This window comes from Mus musculus, chromosome 4 (genome assembly GCF_000001635.26).
Source record: "Mus musculus strain C57BL/6J chromosome 4, GRCm38.p6 C57BL/6J".
NCBI classification, from domain to species: Eukaryota; Metazoa; Chordata; class Mammalia; order Rodentia; family Muridae; genus Mus; species Mus musculus.
Window position 1 is genome coordinate 8,549,616 of NC_000070.6, and position 20,167 is coordinate 8,569,782.

At 40.8% G+C, this 20,167-nt stretch overlaps 1 protein-coding gene across 2 annotated transcripts in view; it reads left to right on the forward strand.

The window, feature by feature from the left end:
• Positions 1 to 20,167, forward strand: part of Rab2a (RAB2A, member RAS oncogene family) — a 72,234-nt gene that overhangs the window by 14,147 nt on the left and 37,920 nt on the right. For both annotated transcript variants that reach the window (XM_006538126.4, NM_021518.3), the window contains exon 2: positions 11,537 to 11,608. In XM_006538126.4, coding sequence (XP_006538189.1) covers positions 11,537 to 11,608 — 72 coding nt within the window. The remainder of the gene's footprint in view (positions 1 to 11,536; positions 11,609 to 20,167) is intronic.

The following is a 20,167-nucleotide window of genomic DNA, read 5'->3' on the forward strand; positions in this document are numbered from 1 at the left end:
TTCTTTTGTTTTCCATTTTTTTTATTCATTATACTTTTTTTTTTACAGTTTTAAATTATACAGATGTGTGTGTGCCTGAGTATATATGTCTGTACCATATCATGCTAGGGGACTGTGAAGGTCAGAAGAGGTCTTGGAGCCCTACAGCTATGAGCTGCTGTGTGTGTGCTGGGAACTGAACCTGGGTCCTCTGCAAAAGCAATGAGCGCTCTTGACCACTGAGCCTTCCTTTTTAGTCCTATTTTCTGATTTTTGAATTAAAGTATATCTAGCTTTGTATTTGTAAATGTATTACACTTAAACTAAGCTTTTCTACACTTAATCTATATTCTAGATCTTCCAACTTCACCAGTTGAATTTGTCTTATCTTACTGAAGAATGTTTTTAATCATGCCAAGTTATGAGTCAGATTTCACCTGGCTGACAGGAATCACCAAAAATTTGAACAAATCAGGAACAAAATCAAGAATCCTTAACTGTAATGAAATTAGAGTCAAGATGGGGGAAGACTGCCTATGGGGTAGAGAAAATAATTAAGGAACATGGTAAAAGGACTGAGGGTGTGGCTCTATCAAAGCTACCTTGTATGTAGAGCCTTGGGTATAATCCCCAGCATCACATAAAAACTGACTAGGCATTGGGTCGGCACACTGCAATCTCAGCACATAGGAGATAGGTAGGAGATCAAACGTTTAAAGTCATCCGCAGCTACATACCAAATTTGAGACCAGCCTGAGATACATTGCACTCAGCCTAAATAAAAATAAATAAAACTGGGGAAAAAAATTAAGAGAAGGGCCTCTACCTTTGCAGCTAGACAGAGCATAAAGGAACAGATCTGGCACCTAGGTGTCATTGTAGGGGGGGTGAGGCTCAGGTCAGCCATAGCAGTTTACTGAGGGGCTTATATGGGTTGGATCCTGCAGAAACTCCAGAGGCAGCTAAGGCAATACTAGGGGAGTTGGCCATAGAGAGGGCCAAGTGCTGCTGCTGTCTGGAAGCTGAGTTGTGCCCCTCTGCAGATCCTCTGATCTCACTAGCAGGGAATCAGTTGACTACCTCCTGTTGACCTTTTCAAAAGAAAATCACTTGTAAATTCAGGATAGATCTGGGCTGGTGAAATGGCTCAGCGGTTGACAGCACTGACTGTTCTTCCAAAGGTCCTGAGTTCAAATCCCAGCGACCACATGGTGGCTCACAACCATCCATAACAAAAATGATGCCCTCTTCTAGAGTGTCTGAAGACAGTTACAGTGTACATACATATAATAAATAAATAAAGACATCTAAAAAAAATTTAGGATAGATCATGGCAGACATGAGATTCTCATGTAGCACAGTCCCACTTTATTCCCTAGAATACTTTCCTGTCTGAAAAATGTTCCTTTAAAAAAAAAAAAAAGTTGAGAGTCTGGAGACATAGCTAGGCAGTTAAGAGCACTGACTGCTTCTCCAGAGGTCCTGAGTTCAATTCCAAGGAACCACATGGTGGCTCACAACCATCTGTAATGGAATCCAGTGCCCCCTTCTGGTGTGTCTGAAGTCAGCTACAGTTTACTCATATACATAGAAAAGTGAGTAGTCTCTGTTCTTTTATGCAAATGTAACATTAACTCAGCACTGACTGAGCATCTGCTTTCTGAGTCTTGACTACTAGAGTAATCCCATTTATTCTTTGGTCTTTTGTCAAATGACCAAAGAGTAAGTGTTAACTGCACCAGAGGGCGAAAGCTAGATTGCACTCAGATAGTGAAGGTACAGTTTGCTAAGTGGTTGAAAAAGTAGGCCTGAATGGGTAAAATGTCAGACTTGTCTTTAGGTTCTAGGAAAAGGAAAAGCAGCAGCATGCTTCCACGTTGTCGTCCTCTTTCTCTTCGGTAGATGTCATTAGGTCAGTAGTATGAAGAGTGTCATATGAGCAAACAGGGCTTGAAAGCCTAAAGCAGCATTCCTTGTCAGTGCTGTACAGAATTTAAATCTAGTCTAATAAATATTAGTCATCTCTAACATTTGTTGGTTGGTGGGATACATTGAAATACAGAAGGCTCACCTAATACTTAAAAAAATAAGAATAGACACTACTTTGAATAATTAGATAAATCCCTGCTCTACAGGGTTAGAATCAACAGAGCTGGGGCTTATCTTAGTAGCAGAACACTACTTGTCTAGCAAGCACTAGGTCCTGCATTTAGTACTCAGCGCAGGGTTGATGGTGGAGGAGGCTCAACAGAGCCAGCTATGATAAGGTGTCTGATGAGGAACTGAATATAGACGGTCTTCTGAGACATCAGCTTGTGAGTGACCACTTGTAATAGCATAACAGGGGTATCAGATGTTAAAATAACCTTCCCCTTCTACCTCCCTGGCACAGGTGTATGTAGTAGAGATTGGGGGAAAATGGAATATTACTGTAAGAGTTAGAAAATACCTTATTTGTGTAAGCTAATATAGTAAAAATGAAAAAGACATTACAGGAAGTGAAAAAAAATTTCTAAAGAATAGGCACTTCAAATGCAGGCTCTTTATTTTTAAATAAACGTTATATATACTACTGCAAAAATATAAAAGGTCTGAAAATTGGCTGTGGAGGTGAAAATGGTGTCATACAGGAGAAGTATAGAGCCTCTGAAGTGCACGTGCCCACATGGTGGAGTCTTAATGAGTGCAGTATGGTGTAGATGGGGGACTTTCTTTGCAGTGGAGAAACTTGACAAATTGCGACAACCACGATGAACAGTTACTTTTTTGATGGTTAAAAATAAGAATCTTCTCTGTGGACTTCCTCTCAAACACTCATGACCCAAACCTAGTCATGACAAAAATGAAATTCCATCACAAAATGCACTACAGAGAAGCTGAGCAGTATCCCCAAAACTGTCCATCTGATCAAGGGCAAGAACAAGTGAAAATTCCATCTACCATGGCCCAGGAGCTAATTGTGGCCTGGGAGCCCAAAGAAACATGTTAACAAATGCTTCAAGATGTCTGGATGGGTATCCTGAAGTCAAAGACTGGGAAAAAGAAAATGGGGATTTTGAGGAACTATAGGCAAAAAGGTGCCCCAGCACTGGGAACAAAGAACAGGAGTAAACTGGCAGTGCTCTCTACTGTGTAGTCATTGTGGGCCCTTAGCCAACAGCTGCTAGGTGCATACTGTATAATGTCAGGGTTCCTCCCCAGCCTTGAATGTAGAGGATATTGTGTTCTCCCCAGAAGCCAAATAATGAACCACTTAGCCAGAAAGTGTCCATATTTTACAAATTAGAAAGCGTTACTCATTTTATGGATACCGTCATAGAACATGTGGTTCTGAAGACTTAAGGACAAGGTAAGGTCTCACACACACACACACAAACACACACACACACACACACTAACTGCAGTAATGAAAATCTGAGGCAGGAGATTACAATTTGGGACTAAACATGGCCCATCCAGTAAAATCCTATTTCAAAAGTAAAAATAATTTTTTGTTTGTTTGTTTTTTCAAGACAGGGTTTCTCTGTATAGCCCTGGCTGTCCTGGAACTCACTTTGTAGACCAGGCTGGCCTCCAACTCAGAAATCCGCCTGCCTCTGCCTCCCAAGTGCTGGGATTAAAGGCGTGCACCACCACGCCTGGCCGTAAAAATAGTTTTAATGTACAAAGATCAACTATGTAAGTGATATTGGCAGAGGGGCACATAGACGTTCATTTGAAGCTCCCTGCTTACCTCATTTCTCTTCCTTGATTGCATTCTAGAAGTATTCCCATGTTCTGTGATCCTTACAGAAGGTAGATGGTTTGCATGGCAGGGCTGAGTTCTTTATGACATCTTATATCCCCACCCTCCAAAAAACAACATTTTTGAGATATAGGAACTTGGCTGTAAAGCCCAGATTTGCCTAAGACTATGTAACACAGGCTGGCTTCAAACTCACAGCAATTCTCCTGCTTGAGCCTCCCGTGCACTGGGATTACAGGCATCAGCAGCACAGTGTTTTATTGGTTCTTTAGCAGTCTTTCAGCTTTGTCAGTGTACTTGCTTTTCATGCTTTACATTTCTTACATTGTTCAAACTACAGGTTTTTGTTTTTTTGGTTTTTTGGTTTTTTTTGGTTTTTTTTTTTTTTTTTTTTTTTTTTTTTTTTTTTGGTAATGTGGCATTAATGGCATTAATTTCTATATTTCTGTGACCAAGTAGTGAAGTAGTACCTAGAACATAGCAGGTGAGCATTCAGTAAATAGTTTTTATCTTTTGGAGGGGCTATTATATTTTCAGGGTGTTTAGTTGTTGGTTGTTTTTTAAAAAAATTTTTAAAGATTTGTTTATTTTACATATATGAGCACACCATTGCTCTCTTCAGACACAACAAGAGAAGGCATCAGATTCTATTACAGATGGTTGTGAGCTACCTTGTGGTTGCTGGGAATTGAACTTAGGACCTATGGAAGAGCAGTCTGTGCTCTTAACCGCTGAGCCATCTCTTTAGCCCTCTTGGTTGGCTTTTTTATTTTGTTTATAGCAGTATGGCTATCTTCCTGGCTTTCTGCCCCATGTCTTTGTTTCTTTAACCTTGTTTCATTCTTGTTTGTCCTTTGTGGTTTTGTGTAGTTTGGGGGTTTGTTAAGATAAGGCCTCTTACAGCACAGGCTGGCCTCAAACTCTGAAGCCAAGAATGAACTTAAACTCATGATCCTTTGGCCTCTGCCTCTAGTGCTGGCTTTGCCCCTTTTATTAACACAGAGAAATATATATAATAGCAGATTTGTTGCATTTTCGTGCATGTACAAAACACACATTGATCATATTCACCCTCTCTTACCTTATTTTCCTTCTCTTTCTTCCTCTTCTCTAATAATCCTTTTCTTTTTTTTTCTTTGTTTTTTCTTTTTGCCCCCTGATAGGACATACCGGAGAAGAAATAAAGTGTGTCTTCCCGAGTTGGATTTCTTTTGTCTAACATGATCCTCTCCAGTTCTTTTATCTTCCTCGCCTTAATCTTTACTAATACTCCACTATGTATTACAGTTCACATTTTCCTTTCTTTATGAGGCCACCTGCCTTTAGATTTAGCCCACATCTCAGTTCCAGATTAGTTTTTCTTGAAATTCTTAGACACATCTGCAGTGCCCTTTTTTCCAGGTGAGATTATGGGTTGAAACGTTGTCATGTGTCTTCAAACCATATCTGCTCAGCTTGCTGTCATCAGCCACCAGAGTAGTGTGCAGATAGGACAATGGAAAGACACACACACACACAAATCAATAAATAAAGTTAAATTTAAAAAACAATTGGAGCTCTCAGAGTCTGAGCCACCAACCAAAGAACATACATGGGCCAGACCTAGGCCTCCCCACACATATGTAGCAGATGTGCTGCTTGGTCTTCATGTAGGTTGAGAACAACTGGAATAGGGGCTGTCTGAAAAGCTGTTGCCTCTATGTAGGATATGTGCTTCTAGTTTGTCTGGCCTCAGTGGAAAAGGAAGTGCCTAGTCACCCAGACTTGAAGTACCTGGGGTTGGGGGAGTGGGGAGAGGATTGTGGGAGGGGGCGACTGGGAGGGGGCAGTGAACGGGAAGTAAAGTGAATAAGTAAAACATTGAATCAAATTAAATTTTTTAAAAAACAATGAAGATTGCTCTTCTGGAAGGGAACAGTATTGGAGCCTGCCAACAGCATGCAAACAGTCCTGAAGTCACTTTCCTTAGCCAGAAGCTGATAGGTTTTGAAAAGCTAGTTTTTAGAGACACCAACATAAACATTTTTTTAAAAGATATTCTTAAAATAGACGTTTAAAACTTTTGACTAGGCCAAATAAATTTGAGTAGAATTTTTTTTAATTTTTCTATTTCTATATTCATCTTGAAGAATCTTTAATACTTGTATTGAATTTTTGAATTTTCAGCATACTTTTAAATTTTGTTATTTGAACCTCTGATATTCCTTTTAGAGAGGAACAGTTTTCTCTTTATTTAGTTTTCTTCCTTTCCTTCCTTTCTCTCTCTCTCCCTCTCTCTCTCTCTCTCTCTCTCTCTTTCTTTCTTTCTTTCTTGTGCATAAGTACATGCATGCATGAGTGTGTATGTTAGTATTATTGGGTACCAGATCCAGGGCATTGAGCATGTTAGGCAATGCTTTACTATTGAACCACGCAAATCATAGCCCTGATAGGATTTTCTTTTAATTTTTTTCTCTTTTTATTAGATATCTTCTTTATTTACATTTGAAATATTATCCCCTTTCCTGATTTCTCCTCCCCTCCCCTTGCTTACTAACTCACCCACTCCTGCTTCCTGGCCCTAGCATTCCCCTACACTGGGGCATCAAACCTTCACAGGACCAAGGGCCTCTCCTCCCATTGATGACCCACAAGGCCATCCTCTGCTACATATGTGGCTTGAGCCATGGGTCCCTCCATGTGTGCTCTTTAGTTGGTGGTTTAGTCCCTGGGAGCTCTGGGGGTACTGGTTGTTTCATATTGTTGTTCCTTCTATGGGGCTGCAAACCCCTTCAGCTCCTTGGGTCTTTTCTCTAGTTCCTCCATTGGAGACCTTGTACTCAGTCCAGTGGTTAGCGGAGAGCATCCACCTCTATATTTGTCAGGCACTGGTACAGCCACTCAGGAAACAGCTATATCAGGCTCCTGTCAGCAAGCACTTGTTGGTATCCACAATAGTGTCTGGGTTTGATGACTGATGGCCTTTCCTTCAGTCTCTGCTCCATACTTTGTCTCTATAACTCCTCCCATGGGTATTTTGTTCCCCCCTCTAAGAAGGACCAAAGTATCCACACTTTGGTCTTCCTTCTTCTTGAGCTTCATATGTTTTGTAAATTGTATCTTGGGTAGTCTTAAGTTTCTGGGCTACTATCTACTTATCAGTGAGTGCATATCATGTGTGTTCTTTTGTGACTGGATTACCTCACTCAGGATGATATTTTCTAATTCCATCCATTTGCCTAAGAATTTCATGAATTCTTTGTTTTTAATGGATGAGTAGTATTCCATTGTGTAAATGTACTATATTTTCTGTATCCATTCCTCTGTTGAGGGACATCTGGGTTTTTTCCAGCTTCTGGCTATTATAAATAAGGCTGCTATGAACATAGTGGAGCATGTGTCCTTATTACATGTTGGAGCATCTTCTGGATATATGCCCAGGAGAGGTATTTTAGAATCCTCCGGTAGTACTACATCCAATTTTCTGAGGAACCGCCAGACTGATTTCCAGAGTGGTTGTACCAGCTTGCAATCCCACTAGCAATGGAGGAGTGTTCTCTTTCTCCACATCCTTGCCAGCATCTGCTGTCACCAGAGTTTTTGATCTTAGCCATTCTGACTGGTGTGAGGTGGAATCTCAGGATTGTTTTAATTTGCATTTCCCTGATGACTAAAGATGTTGAACATTTCTTTAGGTGCTTCTCAGCCATTTGGTATTCCTCAGTTGATAATTCTGGATGTCCTTGCATTTGGAGCATAGATGTTCAGAATTGATAGTTCTTCTTAGTAGATTTTTTTCCTTTGATGAGCATGAAGTGTCCTTCCTTATCTTTCTTGATGACTTTTGGCTGAAAGTCCATTTTATCTAATATTAGAATGGCTACTCCCGCTTGTTTCTTGGGACCATTTGCTTGGAAAATTGTTTTCCAGACCCTTACTCTGAGGTAGTGTTTGTTTTTGACACTGAGGTGCATTTTCTGTATGTAGCACAATGCTGGGTCCTGTTTACATATCCAGTCTATGTCTTTTTATTGGGGAATTGAGTCCATTGATGTTAAGAGATATTAAGGAATAGTGATTATTGCTCCTTGTTATTGTTGATGTTATTTCTATGTTTGTGTGGTTATCTTCTATTGGGTTTGTTGAAAGAAGATTACTTTCTTGCTTTTTCTAGGGTGTAGTTTCCCTCCTTGTTGGTGTTTTCCATTTATTATTCTTTGTAAGTTGGATTTGCGGTAAGATATTGTATATATTTGTTTTTTGTTGTGGACTATCTTGGTTTTGCCATCTATGGTAATTGAGAGTTTTGCTGGGTATAGTAGTCTGGACTGGCATTTGTGTTCTCTTAGGGTCTGTATGATATCTACCCAGGATCTTCTAGATTTCATAGTCTCTGGTGAGAAGTCTGATAGGTCTGCCTTTATATGTTACTTCACCTTTTTCCCTTACTGCTTTTAATATCCTTTCTTTGTTTTGTACATTTGGTGTTTAAACTATTATGTGACGAGAGGAATTTCTTTTCTGTTCCAATCTATTTGGTGTTCTGTAGGTCTTTTGTATGTTTATGGGCATCTTTTTTTAGGTTAGGGAAGTTTTCTGCTATAATTTTGTTGAAGATATTTACTGGCCCTTTAAGTTGGGAATCTTTACTCTCTTCTATACCTATTATCCTTAGGTTTGGTTTTCTCATTGTGTCCTGGATTTCCTGGATGTTTTGGGTTAGGAGCTTTTTTGCATTTTGCATTTTCTTTGACTGTTGTGTTAATGTTTTCTATGGTATTTTTTCTGCACCTGAGATTCTCTCTTCTATCTCTTGTATTCTGTTGGTGATGCTTGCATCTATGACTCCTGATCTCTTTCCTAGGTTTTCTAACTCCAGTGTTGTCTCCCTTTGTGATTCCTTTATTGTTTCTATTTCCATTTTTTGATCCTGGATGGTTTTGTTCAGTTCCTTCACCAGTTTGGTTGTGTTTTCCTGTAATTCAAGGGATTTTTGTGTTTCCTCTTTAAGGTCTTCTACCTGTTTACCTGTGTTCTCTTGTATTTCTTTAAGGGAGTTATTTATGTCCTTCTTAAATTCCTCTATCATCATCATAAGATGTGATTTTAAATCAGAGTCTTGCTTTTCTGGTATGTTGCGGGTAACGCAGGTTCACTGTGGTGGGAGAAGTAGGTTCCGATGATGCCAGTTAGCCTTGGTTTCTGTTGCTTATGTTCTTGTGTTTGCCTTTTGCCATCTGGTTATCTCTGGTGTTAGCTGGTCTTGCTGTCTCTCACTTTGCCTTGTCCCTCCTGCAAGCCTGTGTGTCAGTACTCCTGGGAGACCAGTTCTCTCCTGGAATTTGGGTATGGAGAGTGTGGTACAAGGTCAGCTCTGGGGTGCAGAGACCAGAAGGATCCTGTCCCCAGCTGATCCTTGGTTCCTGTGTCCTGATGGCTCTGTTAGTGTCCCTCTTGGGCCAGGAATTTGAAGAGAAGTGGTAGTCTTACCTGTGCTTTCAGGTATGTAGACACTCCTGCAGGATTTTCTTTTTCTCATTTTATAGACAGGGAAATTGAGCTAAATTTTTATAACTTTTTTGTTCAAGGTTTATGAGTTAAAAACTAAAAAAGATTTTAAAGTTAAATTAAAAGGAAAGACTAATAAATATTTATTATAATGAAGTTACATATAATAAGACTATTTCTAAAAAGCTTTTTCTGGTTACAAAATAAAATTCTAATATTTAAGTTAGACTTGCATTTCTACTATAGGATCTGTATAAATTGTATCAATTTTATATTTCAGGGTTCTAATCCCAGATTTCCAGGAGACTGAGGCTGGGAAATTGGTGTAAATTCAAGGACAGCTTAGGCTACATAGCACGACACTAGTCTTAGAAAACTAAAATTAAACAAGCTCTAGCCTAGGCTAGGTGTTCATTCAGTGGAGTTTTGTTCTCCACCAACCCCTTTCTTTCTTCTTTTCTCCTGTAGGACTATTGTACAGCACTGCTCTGTGCTAGTTAGCAGTGACCCTAGCGCTTTCCATACCCTTGACTTTTCCCCCTTCGTATTTTGAATGTAAGTTGTTTGATTTATGAAAAAAATAGGATCATAACCAATTTTTAAGACTCTTCAAATTACCAGAAGTCCTAAAATGACTCATTGGGTTCTTAAGAATCCTGTGTTTCTTGCAAAGGACTCCTTGCCCAAACTCTCTTGAGGACTAAGTAGATAAAACTTCAAGCCTTAAGACTGACCTACAGATATCTGGGGTGGAGCTTCGGGAATCTGATTTTTAATGTGCCTCCATGTTAAGTGTTTGCTACAGACATAGTCTTTATGTACTTGGTTCTCAGAGTACTATGTCCCACAAAGTGAACAATCAATGTCTTGGACCCTAAGTTAAATTAAGGAGTAAAATAAAAGGCTTAGGTAGGAGGATTGCTTCGCTTCGAGTTCAAGGACAGCCTATGCTACCTAAACCAGGACAGGAAAAGAAGACGAGAAGCAGACTTAATGGTTACGGAACTGTAGATGCATCATTTGTGCTAAACAGAGAGGTCACAATACCTAACTCAAGGCCTTCAAGTGTAGCATTATCAGCTTAGCAGGGAAATACTTTCCAGGAAGCCTGCTGATCTGAGCCCTCATGGTGGAAAAGGAAAACCAATTGCTGCAAGTTGTCCTTTGTCTACCCCCATGCTTCATGGCACACACTTTCACATAGATATCCATGCGCACCATGAGTAGTAGTTTCCATATCAGATGTTTTGGAAGAAGTTGACTAAATGTCAGATCTTTTCCCCAAGGAGCTTTGTTTATGAAAGAGGTGAAAATAGGCATTTAAATAACTGATAGTGTAAATTAAAATTAGTAGTAAATGCCTTTTCAGAACTAGAAGTCCATTAAAGATCACATCCAGCTAATGGAAGAAAGGCATTAGAGGCATGAATGGAAGTAGTCAGCTCAGGGAGAGGGGGAAGGTGGTGGTTAACTGTTTGCTGAGGAAAGCAGAGTCTTTGCCTTCCAAACACATCTGGCATTTCCACATTCTCAAAATACTGCTGCTTTGGACTTTCTCGTTTTTTCTGAAGCCATCTCAATCAAAGCTAACACTGAGTTTTAGCTTACTAACTGCTCTATGTGGCAACTGCATTTGCTGAACAAGAGTAAGTTATCCTCCCTTGAGAGATGTGGGTGTGTTTTGAATGTGAGATTCCTGAAGATTTGTCCACTGAAGGAAGGGATTCAGTACAAAGAGAAGCATAGCCGTGGAGATAAATAGGTTGGCTAGCTCTCAGGCCGCACAGGAAAGGCTGGGCCACCTGTGAAGAAGAGGGCTGGTGCACAGGAGTGAAGGGCTTCAGGCAGCACAGGTGCATAGGGGGAGCTTGGCCTAAAGAGTGAAACGATTGGTAGAAATGTGTTGGATTTAGACTTTTTAGTTAAATTAGATAGTAAATGAGCTCTAGAGTTACTCTGTGTTCTAAGTGCTTTATGTATTAACTGATTTAATCCTCCCAATTCTGTGGTAAACGTGCATTCTTGTCCCCATTTTATAAATGACACAGGGGACAACACAAGTCTTACCCGACTGTCCTGGGAGGTGCTGTGGTGAGGGCCACTGAGACCTAGCTGCTGTTCTAGAGCTTCAGCCGCCACGCCTCCTTTGCATGGAAAGCTAACGAGAGGGAAAGGCACAGGGCTGTCTTAAGGAATTGACGCGTGCAAATGATGACCGCCTCTTCACAGCAGCAAACACCCTGCTGATGCTTTTGTAAGATCAGTCTTAATTTCTGTGGGTTATTTTTTCTCTGACTGTTTGTTTATTCATGTTTTAATTTCCAGGTGTTGGTAAATCGTGCTTATTGCTACAGTTTACAGACAAGAGGTTTCAGCCGGTGCATGACCTCACAATTGGTAAGTTTTCCGAAAGAGAGAACGTGAGATGCTTTGAATAGCTTATGCATAGTATACTAGTGGGTCCATTGAACAAGCAGTGAAACTAGAGTTGTTGTGGTGCAGAATTCAGTCTCTATTGCCTTTAGAAATAAATATATAGTTAAAAATAAATACTAACTTTTCATACAGGATTAGAATATGAAGGAATTAATATTAAATTTTTATGAATTTCTATTTGATTATGAATTACATTTTTAAGAGACAAAACTGCACCACTTTGGGTGCTTACTGGAAATTACAACAAGTCTACCAGTATGTGGGCAAACTGTTTCACCACTTCCCATTTCACCTTTCCTATGTGTGTGTGAAGACAGCAGTACCTCTCAGTGTGGCCGTACTTCATGCTTGCCTGTTGTCATTAACCAGGACCGTTTGTCTGCTATGAAGTGTAAATGAGCAGGTACTAGTAACAAATAGTCACTAGGTGTAGTTATGGTTAGTTTACATAGTGCTAATACTGCTTTTTATCGATACACAAAGCTTAAAATTTAAAATGAGTAAAATCTAAACGTTTTACATCGATACAATTTGTTTGAAAATTACATCGGTAGTCAGGCATGGTGGCCTGATCCTGCAAACCCATGAACCCAGTACTTGGGAAACAAAAACAGGAGGTGTTCACCCCAAGTTCAGGGTTAGTGTGCTCATCATAGCAAGTTCTAGGGTAGCCAGGCCCATGTAGCAAGATGTCTCTTTTAAAAATGATCTCTCAGTAGCTGGACGGGTGGGTGAGTGGAGGGTGGGTGGATAGATAATCTAGAGCAGTGGTTCTCACTCTGTAGTTTGCAACTCCTTTGGGGGTTGAACTGTCCTTTCACAGGGTTCATACATCAGATACCCTGCATATCAGATATTTACATTATGATTCATAACAGTAGCAAAATTACAGTTATGAAATAACAATAAAATAATTTTGTAGTTGAGGGTTACCATAATTTAAGGAACCATTTTAAAGATTTAATGTTTTAACATTAGGAAGGTTGAGACTCACTGAGAGAGGGGAGCGGGGAGGAGAGGGAGAGGGAAGGAGAGGGGACGGGGAGAGGATCAGGAGGGGAGAGGATCAGGAGGGGAGAGGGAGGGGAAGAGAAGGGAGGAGAGGAGGGGGAGGGAAGGAGGGGGGAGAGGAGAGAGAAGTGGGTGGGGATCTGATAGGTAAGGAATCTAGCTGGATGATTCTTTTATGCTGCAACCTGCTAGGATTGAGTTAAACATAGAAAAAAGGAGTAACTGGAAATCTCAGTTCTTTTGTTTAGTGACATTCTTTCACTGATTCCTAGTTGTGTCTGGGAGTTGGGTATGTTTGTTATGTTACTGTTAAAGATGGATCTCCAAGAATAAACAGACAGAGCTTGAATTTGCAGTAAGCCTTCTGCTTTCACCTCCTGAATTCTGGGTTACAGTTGTGTTCTACACTCAGTCTCTTCATTTTATTATTTTATTTACGCTTTACTAACAGTAAATACAGGAGGATCTAGGAGAAGTCTGGTCTAGGCAACATGAAGCCCTATTTCAAAAAACCAAAACCAAAGGACTGTTGAGAGGAGAGTTAACAAAAACTAAGGATGTGTGAAAACCTTTTAGAAACCCTCTACTTTGTAACGTTTTTTGGTTTTGTTTGGGTTTGGTTTTTGTTTGTTTGGTGGTGGGTTTTTTTGTTGGTGGTGGTTTTTGTTTGTTGGTTTGGTTTGGTTTGGTTTGGTTTGGTTTGGTTTGGTTTGGTATGGTTTGGTTTTGGAGTTGATCTACATGGACAGACAGTGCTTTCCCCAGATAACAAGGGTGATTAAATGAAAATCTTAGTACCAGGCATAAGATTCCTCCCTCCAGAAGTACCCACAATAACTCGGGTTGTTACCATTGCTCCTGGTTACCCACAAGAACTTAATAGCATGATCAACCCTGTTGCTAAAGATACAACACAGTATTGTTGCAGGACATAAAGAAATCAAACTGGAACTGATCTGGAAACTTCTCACCTGTTGACTAATGCTGGAAAATGCTATAGCTTGTCTGGAGCCGGGACAAACTGTCAGTGCTATTACCCAGCAGCACATCCTGCATGTTATGATATCCTTTCAGGCAAGATGTGCCCACTTTTGTGCAACAGTGGCACAAACAAATGTTATGGCAGCAACTCTATGCTTTTGGATTAGATTTGAGGCCTGCTCCACAGGAAGCAATACATATCTGAACTGTAAATCTGGTCAAAAGCCCATGGCTAGGGAGGTCATAGGCCCTGGCTTCCTTAGGGCCTCAGATATATTACTGTTGTCTTGTTAGATGAATATAATATCAAGCTGCCTTCCAAATAGTTGTACAGTTAGTCTTTCCCTTAACAGTTAATGCAGCCTTATGGCTGGTCAGGTGCTGAGAATAAGTAAGTGACTATCAGTGCTCAGTCCTTAGAAGGACATCTATATCAAACATCCACCCCAAGCCCCTGGCTTAGATAAAAGAGGTAGTAGGAAAAGGTAAGGGTTAGAAAATGGAGAAGATTGCTGGGAAGCAGTATCTCCTGGACACAGTGTGAACTCACTGTGGCTCTGGTGACTTAAACAAGATGCTAGCATTCCAATAACAGCACTAAACCAACTGGGCTCAGAGGTTAAAGAGTGGAAAGGACATGCATCTGGAAAGGGGATGAATTCAGCACTGGGAACAGAGAATTGAGGGTGCATATGATCAAGATACATTGTTTATGTTGTGTTTTATAAAACATGGTATGAGGTTGCAGGAGAGGGTACCTTAGCTGGCCCATGCTGAGGCATCCCTCTGAGATATCAGCCATAAGACAGACCTAATATAAAAGGAAGTTTATTTGGGACCTGAGAAGGGGGTCTGGAGAAGGGAGAAGGGGCAGAGAAAGGAAGGGGACAGAGAGGGGCAGAAAGAGAGAAGAGAGAAAGAGGAGAAGAGGCCAGCTGGGGGTACAAGGGAGGAAAGACAATAGATGAAGAGAGAGGAAAGATTGGGGGTGGGGGCAAATAGTCCTTTTATAGCGAGCTAGGCATGTACCTGGCTGTTGCTAGCTAAGTATTGAGTAGAGCCTGGAGGAAATGCTTGCAGTTTACATATATGAAATTTTCAGAGTAAAAGATACTTTTTAAAAAGATGTATTAGTTGCTTTTTCTATTGCTGTGATAAAATATCATGACCAAGGACACTTGTAAAAGAAAGCATTGGTTGGGCTTATGATTCCAAAGGGTTATTCACTGATGGTGGAGTGAAGGCATGATAGCAAGAACAGCAGGAAACTCATTTCTTGAACCACAAGCAGGAGGCAGAGTACAGTAGGAGTGGCACAAGCCTTTTGAAATGTCAAAGCCATACTTCCTAATCCTTCCTAAACAGTTAAACCAACTAGGGACCAAGTATTCAGATGTGAGCCTGTGAAGGGTGTTCTCATCCAAACCATCACAACAGGAATATCCATAATCCGCTTGTTTGGATAATTTCTAGTCTATACAGTGAGGATGGGTGGAATTGGTAATTCTGTTTAAGTTTAGTTCCATGGCTTTTATTTTTTTAACTGTTACTTTCCTCAATGGGTTTGAAATCATGGTAGCTAGTTGTAGGAGAGAGCATGTCCTAAAATGACTAGCCAGTTGTTTTCAATAAACAGTATTCTAAAAGTTGTTCTTCCTTTTCACTGACTCATATGCATAAATCTCTAAGTTGCTGCAGTGTACCCAGTAGAGTAAATGGACCTGAACCCATCAGAAAATGGCATATACTATCCTTGTGAAGAGAGACTAAAGAAAGTTGTTTGAAATTCGCAAGCTGCCAACTGGCTTCACTCTAGGTTGTTGGCTGATGGCAGACACTGGAAAATCAGAGGCTAAAAGAAAAGAGACGTCAGAGATCTTTTTCCACTTCACTCTTAGCCTGGATTGACTTGTGTTCCCCATTACTTGAGCCCCTGCCCCTTGTCTTGTGGCTCCTGAGTCTCTCCCCATGACCTTGGTCAAGAAACAGCAGCAATTTCCTGCTGTGACTAATCTCTGAGCTGAGTCCCCATCTCTTCTTTGAGTCTCTTGCCTCTTTCTGTGTTACAACAAATTGTGTATACTAGGCAGTAAGTATTTAAGTGTGGTTTCTGCCTTTCTGACTAAGACCCTGGTTGGTATACCTTTCTTTTTAACATCTGACTCTCAAATATTTTTTTTCATTTTTTTAGAATTTGTTTTTTATTCTTTGGCAGTTTTATATGTATGTATGTATGTATGTATGTTTACACATATGTATGTGTGTATGTATGTGTATCTATGTATGTATGTATGATTAATTTTAGCTCCTGTTGCCCATAACCCTGTTAATTCCTCTTTTCCCATTGAAACCCTTCCCAGCAAGCCCCTCTCTTACTTTCATATCTTTTTGTTTCTTAATGGTAAAATAAGGTTGCCTGCATAAGCATGGATGGAAAGTTATTTACTGGAGCATTGGCAACTTACTAGTGATAAAACAGAAGAAAGTGGCACCCCTGCTTCCAGCCACCATTAACTGTCCTTCAGGGAGGGGCAGGGCCTCCTGATCCCTTCCTTCTTCCTTCCATGATGAAATTTGGTAAGATGTCCAAGTGAGCACAGCTGCAGTAAGTTGATGCCTCTCAGCTGTCTCGTGTCCAGAAGGTTCTTTCCAACACTCTGCTCCAATGCAGTCTTTTCTGGACCCCTTCCACCTGTTCCCTAAGGCTTGGAGGTAGGTGTGATACAGGGGTCTCATTTACAGGTCAGGAACTCCGTAGTCATTGAATCTCTACTTGACCAGTTGTGAGCTTCTGAATAAACCCTGTGCACTGCAGAAAGAAGCTTCTGTTAAGGACTGGCTGAAAGCTACACTGTTCTATAGGTATAAACGTAAGGATTTATAAGGCAATTTGATATTATGTCCATTTACTTAAATAGGTGGCAGAAGAGATGGCTCAGCGGTTAAGAGCACCTACTGCTCTTCCAGAGGTCCTGAGTTCAACTCCCAGCAACCACTTGGAGGCTCACAACCATTTGTAATGGGGATCCAATGCCCTCTTTTGATGTGTCTGAAGACAGCTACAGTGCACCCATATAAATAAAATAAATACATCCAAAAACAAAAGATACACATAGTTAAGTAATAGTAGATTCTTCTTTACAGCCTCTGACCTCCTTTGTCATGTGTTCTTGGCCAGATTTACAGAACCTGCCACAAGTTTTCTCTTGTGGAATGAGCCTTAAATTCAATCAAAAAGTAATTGATTATCTACATGATATTCATGGCGCTATTGCACCAGTCAGTTTTTATAGTTATAGTAATTGTAGCTGGGTAATATTTCTTGTCTGCCCTACGGCTTCTGTGCACCTTTTGGCACCATGAAAGCTAACCAGTGGGAAGGAAGCCTCCAGGTCAATTCCAGCTGGATGGATTCATGCCCTATGACCAAAGGATCTAGTGCCTAGAACAGTGGCAATAGCTTGTACTGTTGTAAGGCTCTGCACCTCTCTCACCAACAACTGGAGGGAAATAGAGATGTTGGCACTGGAGATTTTCATATTGCCTCTTAAGTAACAAAATGCACCTGACAGATTAAGCAGATCAAGGCTTTATGGTTTTAAGTACTTCTGTGTGTCCCATAAAAGCTGAGGAAGGAAGGAAGGGAGCACCTGGGTCTGGCCCGAGTAAGCTTTTAAGGAGATGGAGCTTCTGCTTCTGCACCCATCCCCGCATGTACGTATGCCTGCTTTATTTCTCTCTGCCTGTGCCCAGTGGACGTTTCCGTTTTGGGTTTGTTTTGTTTTTTTGTTTTTTGCGGGGGTGTTGTTTGGTTTGGGTTGGGTTTTTTTCCTATCTATGACAAGCTATGATGAGCTTACTATGATCAGCTCCACAGTTGTATCATTCAGAAGATTAAAGGTTTTTGTAAATGTAAATCCAAGTTCTTTGGAAAAGAAAGTTCACTGCCTCAATTTGGTACAGACCCACATCTTAACTGGGAACTACAGATGTGGGTGAGCTCAGATTTTAGGCCAAGGGGTCACCCTGCTCATCATACCAACTGTCCTAGTGGTGGAATTTAGATGCTTAGTCACATCATTGCCATTACAGTTCCTTAACCCTTAAATGTTAAGTGGTTATCTTAATTACTTTCCTATTGCTTGAAGAAACACCATGACCAAAGCAACTTATAAAATATCTAGTTGGATTTAGTGGCAAACACCTTTAATCCCAGCAATTGGGAGGTAGAGAGAGAGGTGGATCTCTGTGAGTTCAAGTCCAGCCTGGTCTAGATAGTGAGTTCCAAGACAGCCACAACTACATAGTCAGACCCATAACACAAAACAACAAAAGAAAAAGCATTTAATTGGGGGCTTGCTTAGAGTGTCCGAGGGTGAGTGGGAAGCAAAGTGGCAGACAGGAAGGCATGGCATTGGATCAGTAGCTAAACATTTACATCTTAATCTACAAGTTATGGGGAGAGAGAGACTAGACCTGGAATAGCTTTTAAAACCTCAAAGTCCATCCCCAGTGACAACAAAACAAAGCCACACCTCCCAATCTTCAAAGTAGTTCTACCAACTTAGAACCAAGCATTCAAATGATGAGCCTTAGGGGACTGTCTTAGTCAGGGTTTCTATTCCTGCGCAAACATCAGGACCAAGAAGCAAGTTGGGGAGGAACGGGTTTATTCCGCTTACACTTCCATTCTGCTGTTCATCACCAAAGGAAGTCAGGACTGGAACTCAAGCAGATCAGGAAGCAGGAGCTGATGCAGAGGCCATGGAGGGATGTTCCTTACTGGCTTGCTTCCTCTGGCTTGCTCAGCCTGCTCTCTTATAGAACCAAGACTACCAGCCCAGAGATGGTCCCACCCACAAGGGGCCTTTCCCCCTTGATCACTAATTAAGAAAATGCCTTACAGTTGGATCTCATGGAGGCATTTCCTCAACTGAAGCTCCCTTTTCTGTGATAACTCCAGCTGTGTCAAGTTGACACAAAACTAGCCAGTACAGGGACCATTCTCATTCAAACCACCACACTAGCTATCTTTTTTTTTTTTTCCTTAGTTCTATTACAGTCAGTTCTATTCTCTTTATAAACCCTGGCTCCTGAGCTTATGGTTTCTGTCAGTTTGATTTCTCAACTCTTTCTCTTGCTGTTCTCTAACCCATGAAGACAGTGTGCCCTGTTGAGACTATTTGCTCTCCACTGAACACCCAGGAGTTTTTATTCCTCAGAGCTCCTCAGTACAGAATTGGCTTGCCACTTCTGCTTATTTCTAAACTGTTCATATCCCAGACTGTAGCTCCCAGTTATAGTAAGTGAAATTGTATATCTATTATTGTAAGTATTTTTATTCAGAAAAGACACAGAGATGCTGGAAACAGCCAAAGTAAATGAGTTTTGGTGTGATACCCAGCACCAACTTAGGTGGTGAATAAGTCGTGGTTTAAAACTTTATGACCAGAATTGTTTTTCCTAAAAAGCTAACATAAACCTTATGGAAGATGGATGTGTGCATTTCAGCTTCTATGTGCTTTGCTCAGGGAAGCTGCATTCAGCGGGTTGAAAGGAATATTTGCTGAGTGTCTTCATGCTGTTGCATAGGTGGGTTTGCCCCATGGACAGTGACATATTTAAGTTTGAATGCGAATGTCGCCCATAGACTCATATATTTGAATCCTTAGTCATCAGAAAGTACAACTGTTTGAGAAGGATTATAAGGACTAGAGGGTGTGGCCTTGTTAGAGTGGATCTGGGAATGAACTCTGAGGTTTCAAAATCCCATGACAGGCCCAGTCTTTCTCTCCCTGCTGGTTGCCTATGGATCAGGATGTAACATCCTCAGTTACTGTCCAGTGCCATGCCTGTCTGCTTGCCATCATGGTGATAATGGACTAACCTAAATTAAGCAAGCCCCCAGTTAAAGGCTTTCTCTTACAAAAGATTCCTTGGTCAGTGCTGCCTTTTCACAGCAATAAAAGAGTAACTGAGACAGTGACCAAGAAAGTGTTAAATAGCAGAGGGCTTGAGAGTTGTTTCCATAGTTGAGAGTGCTTGCTGTGCAATTATGAGGACCAGAGTTCTATCCCGGTACCCATAGACACCCTCTTTGGACTTCCATGCCCACACAGGCATGCACACCTGCACATATTCTAAATACACTCACAGACACATTCCCACACAAATAAATCTTCCATTAAATATTAAATGATAGATGAAAAGAAATAAAAGATTAGGTTAGTTATTAGAGTTCTCTAGAGTAACAACTTATAGGATGAGTCTCTATGACTTACATGCTGTGGTCCAGCTAATCCAACAAATGGGTAGGTATGGATGGGAGGTCCAAGAATCCAATAGTTGTTCAGTCCACAAGGCTGGATGTCTTAGCTGGAATCTCAAAGAAGTAGGCTCTACTGCCAGTGAAGAAATGGACTTGTTAGTGAGGACAAGAACAAGTTGGAAAGACCAAGGCTTGCTTCCTTCCTCACAGGAGTTCCCAGCCATTTTGGGGTTTTAGTTGATTTCAGATATTGTTAAATT